This window comes from Phocoena phocoena, chromosome 21, assembly GCF_963924675.1.
Source record: "Phocoena phocoena chromosome 21, mPhoPho1.1, whole genome shotgun sequence".
NCBI lineage: Eukaryota > Metazoa > Chordata > Mammalia > Artiodactyla > Phocoenidae > Phocoena > Phocoena phocoena.
The window spans coordinates 24,240,499-24,252,881 of NC_089239.1; the positions used below are offsets into that span (position 1 = coordinate 24,240,499).

At 41.5% G+C, this 12,383-nt stretch overlaps 1 protein-coding gene across 2 annotated transcripts; it reads right to left on the minus strand.

Annotated features, from left to right (window-relative positions):
- Positions 1-5,480: 5,480 nt before the first annotated feature.
- On the minus strand, positions 5,481-9,198 carry CDKN2AIP (CDKN2A interacting protein). Of its 2 annotated transcripts, none has more exons than XM_065899942.1 (3): positions 8,767-9,198; positions 8,230-8,329; positions 5,481-7,605 (listed from the first exon to the last, which is right to left on the minus strand). In XM_065899942.1, exons 1-3 carry the CDS (start codon positions 9,036-9,038, stop codon positions 7,597-7,599), a joined length of 381 nt encoding a protein of 126 aa, XP_065756014.1. In that variant the 5' UTR covers positions 9,039-9,198; the 3' UTR covers positions 5,481-7,596. The 2 variants fall into 2 exon arrangements, with proteins under 2 accessions (XP_065756014.1, XP_065756013.1); XM_065899941.1 differs by having other exon boundaries at positions 8,199-8,329; positions 8,767-9,187.
- Positions 9,199-12,383: the final 3,185 nt, after the last annotated feature.

Below are 12,383 nucleotides of genomic sequence, written 5' to 3' on the forward strand. Positions count from 1 at the left end.
AGAATTTTGAATTCTGAAAAGCCACCAAAGTCTACAAAAAATTCTTGAGCTGACCTTATATTATTTCTATCTCCCAGTCCTTTCCCCTCTTGCTTTATATTGACAAAGATCAAAAAGGGGTCAGCAGCTGTCTTTCATGATTCTCCCAGAACCATTATTACACTGAAATTTACAGGATGTCTGACGTATGTACTATCGTCCGTGGTTTCAGAAAGTAAAAAGCTTAAATCTTTACTCATTTGTTAGCTCACAACAGCAAAAGGTAACAACTGAGAAAAAAATAATAAATGAAGCAAAGAAAGAAATATCAAAGGGAAACTGAGCAAGAGCCGTTGGGTTTACACAGAATGTTCAGAAGAAAACTTGGGGTAATTAAGGAAAGAACGCAGACGACCCTGTTTTATTCCATACTTGAGCTGACGTTTAGTCTTCATCTGCTTAGTTCCTGAATTTCCCCCAAGGTTGTGAAGAGAGAAAAAGAAATCTTTACCAGAACCCAAGCAGCCGTGCTTCACCTGGTATGGTTTGATTTTAGGCTACTGTCTCGAAATAATTCCTCCCCTAGAAGAATGTGTTGGGCAAAGTAATGCCTGACCAAGTATAAATAGTGCCCCAAGCTTTATCAAGTACCTTTAGCATATGTACCACCAATAACAGTTGTTAGAACTTTTATGCTACCACCAGTATTTATTTCAAATTACTTTTTTAAAGTAAGATTTTTCTAAGTTTACTCGTACGGCAATCGCGGGGATCCCAAAAAGGGCCACCTTGTTCCGCAACCCCAAGGACGTCAGTGCACTGAATGACACCCACGGAATTCCATGCGAATGCGGCCCCGTGCCGCGCAGCTCAGCAGCTTTGGATTCCAGGTCTCGATTTCTTCGGGATTTCTTTCTTCAAGCCCCCTTTGTTTCAATCTCTCGGACCCTCCTAAGGAAGGATGCATTCTTTGATTACAGTCAGGGGATAGACGAGGCAGGCTCATTACACGGGAACTGTCATTACTCCCACCACTGCAATACTGACACACGCGAAGTTCATGCTGTCGAGGAGAGGTCAGGACCCACTTGCCTGGAATGCCTGCTTCCCTGCTTTACCCTCCGCAGAATCTGCTAGGGCTGGAATGGTTCATTTTTCTTTCCTTGCTATCCCTGCGTGGACTTCCCTGAAGTCACATTATCCTTCTCTCCTTCCCTATATGAGCCATAATGGCAGAATGACTGCCAGAGAATGTGAATTTCAAGGTAAAGGAATGAGTATTTTCAGAATAGTATTCTTATTTTACCTTTATCATATTTCTCTTGTTAATCGCATTCAATATTTTGAAATGAAAAACTAGGACAGAGGTGCACATACTTTATCCCATATTGGTTTCCAAATTGCAGGTTATTGGGCATGTGTGTAACTCCCTCGTTAAGTAATCCATGACAGTCCACACAGGTATGACAAACTAGAGACGCCTCTGTGGACCTCTATGAGTTTCTATTTCATGAGAACCATTTTTTTTTTTCCTCAGCTAGTGTAGAAAAGTAATAATATACAAATGGTGAAGAGTAATGAGACAGGATCCATTAGGTACATAATTTGTTTCAACCATTGGTTACATCACTGATTATACCACTGCCTCTGCAGATTGTCCCTTTAAAATTCTACAAATAATGTCTAGAAAATATTTTCCAACGATTTTTTCAGATCCATCTTTCAGCAACTTCCCTTAAAGTTTACTTCTTTACAAACTTCCTAATTTAAATTGTTAAATAAAATTTCTCAAATTTTCTTCCAAGTGTGATTACACCATTTTCTAGTGCGTAAACAAATATCATGGGCCAGCATGTCTCACCGGCATCCACATTCAGTGCCCCAAATTAGAACGCTGGATTTGAGTCCCTACGTCAACATTTACTTGTTCTGTGATTTGAGAGAAACAAGTCAAAATGGTCATGTTTTCTCATTTGTGACATAGGATCAACAATACCAACCCACCTAAGGGTAAGGAGGCTTAGGTAAGACATACATAAAGCATCAGTATATTGTAGGCACCCAATAAGTGACAGCTACCCACATGGTGAGTCCTTGCACTGCTATTTTGTTTTTTGACCTAGGTAATCATTATGTGGGCATTTAATAATTTATATATGGACCTCTGCAATTACAATTCACAAAAAGTAAGAAATGGTAGCTATTTTTGGTGTTATCTAAATGTTAATTTACGTGATGGTCCCTTAAGCCTGACCTGAGTCCTTACTAATTGCAAATTCTAATATGGCATTTTACTTTAAAACAGATTCATTCCATTTAGTAAATTGGTAACTTTCTGCCTTACATCACTCTAATACCAGTTGCAGAAGGAAGCTGGCATCTACACCAGGCCTCATAGTTGCTATACCCCCTTCTGTCCAGTCCAAGGTGGTGCCGAGGAATTGAGAAAGGAAGGTAGAGGAATCCATCGACGCGGTACGGCTGCCCTCCTTCAAAGTAGGTCTGCTCCTCGCTGTTTTACACACACAGGGCTCCATTTTTCTTTGAAGAAATATGACTAAAAGAAAGTTTGAAAACCACTGATCACATATTCAGAGCTCAGGTTTTATCATTTCCATGTCCGAGCCCTGGTAAACTGACAAACATGAAAACAGTCATAAGGAAAACACTAGGTGATTATCCTTTTGTGCATCTGTCTTTACACTCCTCTTCAAGTTTTATGTACATTATGTATAATAGTTCCACTTCATATCATAGTACAGTTTTATAAATCCATATACTTACTGGTTATGCTGTTAGTTTGGTTTTCCTAATGACTTCCAAGGAGGATTCTGATTCTACTCATGAGAGTTTCAAGATCACAAAAAGTATTTGCTTGCTTTGTGTTAAGGACTGGCACATGAAATCTCTAGCTTTTACTAAAAAGAATATCCTGTATCTAACCCTTCCTGTTTAGTATTACCTTTTTCCCCCCCTTCCAAGTTAGTCAATTTTGTTTGGGACCTTGTCCACGAACTACACTACTTTTCTTGCTGTATAAACCACAAAGGAACAGATAAAGAGAACTTTAAAAATTAGGATTTTTAGATAATGATCTTCCTTCAGTAGTCTTTCTAAAGAACAGGACAGAAAAGTGGATAGAGTAAAGCCGGTAATAAGGGAAGAAAAGGAAAAAGGAATGTTCTAGCTGAATAGCAACTAAGCTACATTCACTGAAATTTCTATTAATTTTTTTTTGCAGAGAGGGAGTAGGAACATTAATGGCTTGACAACCCTGAATTTGTTTTTGTTTAAACGGTAGAAAGCTACAAAGAATTTCTTTAATCATCAACCACACAAATTTTTTTTTTTTAAAGTCGTGCTTAAAGAGATACCCATAGATTTGCCAGTGTCTAGGCAGTGAGTCGATATAGGGCTTCAGCACCATTTTTTAAGACAAAGCCTACAAATTCCCCTTCAACTAGTAACAACACAAATTTAAGACTGACCTGGTTCCCAGTTGCTGCTTGCTTTGGTTACCTCCTCACTGCCATCGCTCAGGAATCCAAAGAGGAAGGAGAAATCCGTACCAAGAAAAGCTGTACTTGGCAGGGAAAACGATGGCCCCTTTTTACCTCATTTAAAATGGAGCATGCTTTTGATAACACATACCAAAAGCCTTGGAATTATACATATCCTCATGACAATTATCCCAGCCAATGGCAGCAGTGGCAGGCCCCAAAAATTCGGGTTAAAAACTCATAACAATACCATTCTTTAAAGTCAACTCTCTAACTTTACCACTAAAAAAAAAAAATTATGGATTTTAGCACCATTGAAAAATTAGTTTCAGGTCATCATCTCACCTCATTGATTTAGAAGAAAAATCAGTATTTCCTCTCAATATCCTATTCGGTAAACTTGATTTCAAATTATTTTAACAAACTTCAACTGCACCCATATGGGATAATTCCCTAGTCAAGAATATTCGAGACATGCAGATACTAAGGAGAAGCAGTACAAACATTAGATCTCCTTCTGTACTCAGTTCAAGGAAATGAGCCTTTGGAATGATGCGGTCACTTAAAACTAGTAGGAAACCAGTCTGAGGGGGATTTTCAGGAGTTTCATCATTTAGAGAATTGAGAAAGGTAATAAGCAATAAAACATAGTAAGAGCTTGGACTCTGGAATCAGATATGGGCTTGAATTTGATCTTTGACCAAATTACTTTTTCAGTTTCATCTGAAAAATGGACCAAATGACAATAGTTACTCATCAGGTTCTGAGAAAATGAGAATACACATATAAGCAATTCCTCAACTGTGGTATGTACTTTGATCCTCACAGCTGAGGCAGCTCTTCTATTTTACAGATAAAGGGTTAAATTTCCAGTTAAAGTTAAAGGGTTAAATGCCTACTTAAAGAGGAAGAGCCAAGATTCTATCTCAAGATTCCAAAGCTTGTTTTCTTCTGCACGACACTATTTTGAAGAATTGTAAAATATGCATTTCTCTTAAATCAAGGGTTCTTTAAATTCTGATAAGCTTTTAATAGTTATAGAAAACGTTTATTAATTAGATGTTTGTTTTTACATTAAGCAGCTTCCTGCAATTCTACCATATAAGAAGTTTACTGTAATTTAAAATATTTTCAGTAACTTTTATATTAACTTGAAATTTAGGAAATTTAGCCAATTCAGGAAAATACTAAACCACCTAATTAGATACATTACAGAAATTTATTCTTACTTTTCTTGCCATCATTGTCCCACAAAATATACATTCCAAGGCTGAGGAAACTGAGGTAATTAAAACTGCTTTCATAACACTCATGTTATTTCTCCTCACAATGTATTATATAAAGGCAACCCATTTACATAATATGGACTTTAAACTTTGGTATCCAATTTAACATGCTCAAAAATAAACTTTTTTAAAAGTTACCTAGTGAAATAAAAACAATTGATTATTTCAATTCAAGTACATAAAGTATCCCCTATTATTTCTAGAATATAAAATAGAAATAACTTCATGACTTAAATTTTACTACTTATGTCCAATTTTCCTACTCCAATACAACTGCCACACACAAGGCCATTTCCTGGTTTTTCTCAGTACATTATCACCATCACTGCTCAAAGTGCAGCAACTAGAAAGCCAGAAAAAGGCCACAAAGAATAATACAGTCCGAATCACCTAAGACACAGAAGCAGGATTTCATTTCTTAACCAACAAATGTAATTCAACTGAACAGGCTCATTAAAGAGCTGAGCTTGGCTTCTCTTCTTCTACCCAGTGTTGTTCTACGAGGTTTTGTAAACAAAAAAACCCACCCAGTTCTAGATTTGCAAACTGTTAACTTGTCTACCCATAAAAAGCTGTGTGTCAGCTACGAAAAATTACCTAGTTGCAATTTACGACGACTAGTGACAGGTGACAGGAATCCGCAGGAAGCCTATTTGCAGGAATTGGTTCTGACTACGGGGGTGGGGGGGGCGAGAAAAAAAACCACAACTTCTTGAAAAGGTAAAATAGCTTAAAGCATTTAATATCTAAACAAATCAATCTGTTAATAGTAGTAGTCACAAAATATGCTTAATATAGAAACCCACATTTACGTCTTTAAGAAAAAGTGTAAATTGTACTTTACCTCAAAACATAAATTAACCCACTTAAAGAATCTGCAGAGGTCAAAATCATGGTGAATTTCAAACAACTTCAGAATAAAATAACCTTAAGTATTTAACACTGCTTTATATCTAAAAAATGCTTACAGCTTCTCATAAAAATAGTCTGAGGCAACTATTTTCTCTTTTATTCTTTAACAGACATGGTTCAACATTATAGGCAACATTCTTAAAACCTTAAGCTTCACAGACTTTCAGACAAATACTATGGTCCCCTTTTCTTTGATGTGAAGGTTTATTCAGCTAGAAAAAAAAAAAAGCATGGTAGACAACTTAATACATTTTCACCAAATTCAAAGTAGTACAAAAATTTTAAGACTACAGAACTACACATCGTACCTAATGTGTCATTAAAAATAGAAGACAGTATTTTTTTCAGCAAATAAAACAGCATACTGGTATGCTGCTAATGCATAAACCTTTTACTGTATACTGTCGTTCACAAATTATTTACAACTTCCACTGTGTGAAGAGAACTAGAATGTAAATTTTCTGCAAAACTGGAAAAAAGCAATACAAAATTTGTGAAAGCCTGTGTTTCATATTATACAAAAGTAAGCCAGTTCTTCTCTTCAAATACCAGATATTGTACACAGTGACATTTTGGACATTATTACAGTAATTCTTGAGGATGTTTTAATGCTGGAGGCAAGTTTACAGGCCTTGACTCTTCATCGAGGAGTACTAAGTCTTCGATTTCACTGCCTCTGTATTTCCTTTTACATATTTTTACCACCACCTTTTTCTTGAGAAATAACTTCAAGGCTTCTCTTGATGCAACTGCTTTTGCGTTTTCTTTGCTTTTTCCACAGCCAGTGCCCAAATACACAGACTTACATCTCAGTTCACAAACAATACTTTCTTGAGAGCTCTTGTTTTGAGGCAGATCTGCCAGTTCCTTTAGCGGGACGAAAACCACATCCAGCGTTGCTTTCAGAGCCTCGACAGCTGCGTTTAGGAGTTCTCCGTGATTCACGCTGGGACTAAAGCCACCAACGGCCACCAACTTCCATGCCACCGTTTTGTACAGTCTATTGAAAAAAGGCTGCTTCTGTTTCACATCTTCATTGGTTAACTTGCAACAAGAGAATCTGACAGAACTCTCGCTCGCCTGCGCAGTACTTTCAGAAGGCAGCTGTGACGTGCTGCTCTGAGAGCTGCTCTTAGAAGCCAGCTGGGACACACTTGCTATGGAAGTGCTTTTGGAAACCAGAGCGCCGCTGGTCCGGGAGCTGCTCTTGGGAGCTAACAGTGATGCAGCTACCTGCGAAGTGCTTTTGGAAGTCAGCATCGTGTTTGCTGAGGTGGTGCTCTTGGGGGTTAGTAAAGATGTGCCTGATGAGGAACTGTTTTTAGAAACTGATGATGAAACACTTGTCTCTGAACTAGCTTTGGAAGTTAACCCGCTTGAAGCTGTCTCTGAACTAGGTTTAGAAGACAACAGTGGCAACTCTATTTCTGAGCTTCCTGAGGAGCCCAGCAAGGGCACCTCAATCTCTGAGATGCTCTGAGAGGCCGAGACTGAAGAGCCTTCCAAAGCACTCTTTTTCGGGGACCCACTTTGTTGTCTGGAATCAGCGGACTGGGTCACATGACTATTCACACTGGATTTCAACAACGAAGAAACCAACGACGCTGAACCATGTTTATCTGGAGCTTCTGGTTCAGAAGCTTTTCCACAGCCTACTGCTGTTACCTGAGAGGGAATGCTGCTGCTTTGGCTGGAAACAGAGCGCTCTCCATCACTTGTGGAGCTGTTCTGACTCAGGGTGCCAGAGCTCCGAGCTGAGTTCCCGCTGCTCTCTGACTTGGTAGCTGATCCCGAACACGCTGAACTACTTTCCTGCTGAGCTGATGCCCGCTCTGTTTTGGCAGGAATTTTCACATGATCTTTTTGCTCAACTGCAGGACTGTTTTTTCCTTCTATGGCTCGTTTTTTTGTTGGCTCTTCTACCCCTTCTGAAAAAAACGAGAACAAGTATGTGACTGAGCCTACCGCATACATAACAGCTGAAGATTTACAAGACAGATACTCATATTAAAATAAAGGCACAAGATGAAAACATTTCAGGATTTGTAGATTCTTTAAAAAGTGTGGAATAACTTCATTAATTTCTTAAAACAGCGCTGAATAACACCAATAATCTTTTCATTTAAAAAATTTTTTTGTTATTTTTTTTGTTTTTTGGCCGCCCCGCAGGGCATGTGGGTCTTAGTTCCCTGACTAGGGCTCCAACCCGTGCCCCCTACAGTGGAAGCGCGGTGTCTTAATTACCGGACCGCCAGGGAAGTCCCCTCAATAATTTCTAATATTAAAAAATCAACAGCATAGACAATATTTCACACTTCAAAATCTCACAGAAGTCAAAGGAAACTATCAAATTCAAAGCCTAAAACACAGAGACACATAATTTAGGTTTAACAATTCCAATTTGATTAATAACATTATATAAATTCTAACTTGTTAAAAACTTAGGAATAACGATAATTCCTAATAACATCAAATTTAAGTTCTAAACTCCTATGTATGTTCACATCTATGATCTGCTAACCATTGCTACTCGATATCCCTCTTTTCTTCACCTTGGCAACCAGTTCGTCTCTTGTTGTATGGATTGGAGCATCTGTCACTTTGATGCCTTCAGCCATACTAAGTATTTTATCCATAACTTTTTGAGGGTACCTGAAAAAAGGAAGGGAAAGACACTTTAAGAAGTGTTTTTGCTAAGCTGCCACCTCTGGGGTACGAAAACAGGCCACAGGAACTGCATTTCCTGGTTGTAATCAAGAAACGGAATCAACCGCCAGGAACATTCTGTTTCCTGGAACGCCGTAAACAAACGCCCGGGGTCTGGGAGGCGGGATCCCTTCTTACAAACCTAATTTAGATTCAGTGCCCCTCTCCCCCAAGAGCGTTGTGAGCTCATCGCCAACAAACAACTCCACCGCCAGCTCCCCACCCAACGGGGGCACCTCCAGACTGGTAACCATGGCACAGACGCCCTTCTCGCCCTTAGAGGGCAGCCTGTCCCGCGGATTCCCGCGCTTCCACCACTTCCCCTTCCGCCGAAAGCTCCGGACAAAACCGCGAGAGCAGCTCAGGGACGCCGGCTCACTCACCGGCACCCGAGGAAGACGTGGTTGGCCCAGGCCATGGAAAAGGAGATGAGCTGCTGCAGCTGCCGACTGCGGGTCCCGCTCTCGGCGTCGGCGGCCTCCTCCGGGTGAGCGGAGGCAGCGCCGCCGGCGGGGGCCAGGTCCCCGGCGTTGCGGAGCAGGAACTCGCGGCGGTGGCGCCAGTGTTTGTCGGTCTCGCCGTCGGAGCGCAGCGTCTCCACCCAGGCGGCCACCCGCGGGTTCTGGCTCAGGTACTCCGACACCTCCTGCGCCATGTTGGGCCTGCGGGTCGCGATCGGACGCTGCGCCGAGGCTGGGGGCTGCGGGGCGAGCGGCCCTGTCACTGCGGCCTGCACCAGCGGCCCACCACAGAACGCCCCTCAAGAAGCGCAAACACGAAACAACAGCGCCGGGAGCAGCTGAACCGCCCACTTCCGCCCGCCGCCGGCTCCTTCCCTTTTATAACCTTGCTGCCGCCGAGCGCCCGCGCGTCCTTCCGGCGCGAGCCGGCTCTCCCAGGACGCTTTGCGGCGCCCAAGCCGCGGCGCTGCGGCCCCTGCGGCGGGGGTAGGGGAGGCGGGGCGAGATAAAGGGTTCGCGCGCCTGCCGTTCTGCTAGGGAGGGCCGCTAGTGTGTTCGCCCCGGGCGCCCTCGGCTTCGGCGACGGCCCCAGCGTTCCGACTGGGCTTTGTGACGCCACGCGCTCCCGCCCCGGGCCCGCTGCTCCGGGGGTCGGCGGAGGACAGCGGGCTCCGGGGCAGCCGGGTGGGGCAGGCCGAGTCCTCGCGTGCCGCGCGCGTTCCCGCGGACTCGAGTCGCCATCCGGCCGCGAGGTCTGGGCGCCTCGGCCCGAGGACGCTGGTTTCGAGCGGGGCCAAAGTAAACAAAGCTCGCCTCCATTTTTTCTGATTATGCAGAAAATCGAATGTAGACAAGCGAGGCATTCTGAGGCCGTCCAGTCTCGGGGCATTTAGGAATGTGCAGGTGTATATTATAAGTATTATACTAATAATAAAGGTAAATGATAACGTTTAATCCAGTTCGATGTTGCCTTGTGGAGCCCAGTCTTTGAAACTACTCCTGACCCCGCAGACTTGGGTTTGGTTTCCGCGGTTCAACCCGGGCAGTACTGCTTCCTCTAGGGTGGATATTTGGTCAGTAACATAAACGCTGCGCCAGTACCTTCGGTCTCCGTCGTATTTCCTTAAATTAACATACTGTAACCCCTAGCTGGACGGATACCCAGGAGGCGGCTTGGAAAAGTGTATTTGTCTCCACGCCCCTAAACTTCACCTCTTAGAGCTACATTTTTCTTTGCATTTTTTCCATTTTAGAATGTCCAGACTTAAAGCATAGCTGCTGGCTTGCCTATTGTTATGTTTCCAATATTAGGTATTTGGGTATTTTATGATTAATAAAATTTAATAATAAAATAAGTGATACTTATAATTTATCATTCTTGTCACTTATATAAGTAACAAGAATGATAAACTACGAAATAAAAAGAAATTTTCCTCTCATAAATGTGGATTGTGATTTTAAAATAAATCAATAATCAAACAAGGTAAAAAAGGAATGGTCACTTAGATGGGATTAACAAGAAGCCAGGTAATTTATATACATGCTGGAACAAGCAAAATTCAACTATTGTGTGAAAATAGTAGAGCCCATTTTCCTGTCGTGCCCAATGAAAGTGCATAAAAACAGAGGCACAGAAATTTTTTAAACTTACAATTTTGCTTCTAGTTTTGCTCTTCTTTCCTCTTTTTCCCCGAAACTTTAGAAGGGTGAAAAGAAGTGGAAACCTGGCACTTTATTTATTTATTTTTTAATATCTTTATTGAAGTATAATTGCTTTACAATGTTGTGTTAGTTTCTGCTGTATAACAAAGTGAATGAGCTATATGTATACAAATATCCCCATATCCCCTCCCTCTTGCATCTCCCTCCCACCCTCCCTATCCCACCCCTCTAAGTGGTCACAAAGCACCGAGCTGATCTCCCTGTGCTATGTGGCTGCTTCCCACTAGCTATCTATTTTACATTTGGTAGTGTATATATGTCCATGCCACTCTCTCACATCGTCCCAGCTTACCCTTCCCCGTCCCCGTGTCCTCAAGTCCATTCTCTACATCTGTGTCTTTATTCCTGTCCTGCCCCTAGGTTTTTCAGAACCATTTTTTTTTAGATTCCATATATATGTGTTAGCATATGGTATTCGTTTTTCTCTTTCTGACTTACTTCACTCTGTAGGACAGACTCTAGGTCCATCCACCTCACTACAAATAACTCAATTTCATTCCTTTTTATGGCTGAGTAATATTCCATTGTATATATGTGCCACATCTTCTTTATCCATTCATCTGTCGATGGACCCTTAGGTTGCTTCCATGTCCTAAACCTGGCACTCTAAAAGACTGGAGAAACTTCATGGTTTTTCCTTTCATGAATTCTTTGGCGAGAGAAGGGGGAGGTCGCAAGTAAAAGAATCTAAGATTATGTACCTAGATGATATTTGTACATTTTAATCCAAGAATTTTCTCACTGTTTTTCTTTTTGCCCTGTAGCCTTCCACCCATGGGCTTCACTGCCTTGAAGGGGGTGCAAATGGAGCCTGGATTTCAAAATTAATTGTTAAAGTTATAATAAAAGCATTACGGTCTGAAAGCTGGAGTATGTGTTATTTGCAAAAGCCAGCTGCTTTACTAAAAAGATGCATGTCTTTTTTTTTTTTTTTTTCTTTTCTTTCTTAAAAGGTTGACTTTGCATATGAAGATTCGGGGAATAGACCACGGACCACAAAGTTAAGAATGATAGCATATATTCTACTAGGGGGAAAAAAAAAAAAAGCCCTCTCACCATATGCAGACAAATTCTCAGACTGGAGGGAGGGAGAATTCAGAGAGAAAAGGTGAGAAGGGAACCTGTGAAAACCATTGAGGGCGGGACTGAGCGGGGAGGAGGAAGTGTTGGCTCTGCCTGGAACTTTGGGAGAAGACAGCCCACTAGTGCCCATCGTGGGCTGGCCTTTATAAGAGAAGAAATGAACTTAGAGAAGGCCTTTTATAGCTCTAGTAATTAACTATACAACTCCCTCCTCCTCCCCCAACACACACACACACACACACACCCCTTGTCTCTCACAGACCTTAGGGGGATCCAAAAAGTTCCACAAGGAGAGAGAAAGAGAGGAATGCTGAAGTGCCCCCAGCCACCATGGTCCCTACTTACCTGCAGGGTTTGTGCCATTTTGTTTTTACATTAAGCCTTAACATTAATAAATGTTAATAAATGTGTTTGCTGCTGTGAGAATTAAATAGGATTGTGAAGTTACATCTTTCATGGGGGTTAGTGTCTAAAAATCAGCATATAAAATGAAAGTCAGATAAGATATGATAACACTCTACCTTCTTTTCCTGTGGCAAGCAGTAGGCTCAATTTTAGAAAGACCCCTTGGGCATCTACTGATGTGAAGAAGTAGGGAACCATGGGCTTTCTGTACAGGTTCACAAATTCTAGGTTGATTAATTTCAGTTGCAAGTGACAAACAAATTATGATTTTAAATGGCTTCTGCTTAAAAATAAAAAAGAAGGGGAATTTATTGGCTATATTACTGATA

Excerpts from the sequence above, each read along its gene's own strand:
- CDKN2AIP (XM_065899941.1), bottom strand. The coding sequence starts at position 9,038 with ATGGCGCAGGAGGTGTCGGAGTACCTGAGCCAGAACCCGCGGGTGGCC. Across the intron at positions 8,330-8,766 it reads CACGTCTTCCTCGGGTGCCG|GTACCCTCAAAAAGTTATGG; the intron begins GTGAGTGAGCCG and ends TCCTTTTTTCAG. Across the intron at positions 7,606-8,198 it reads AGGGATATCGAGTAGCAATG|AAGGGGTAGAAGAGCCAACA; the intron begins GTTAGCAGATCA and ends CGTTTTTTTCAG.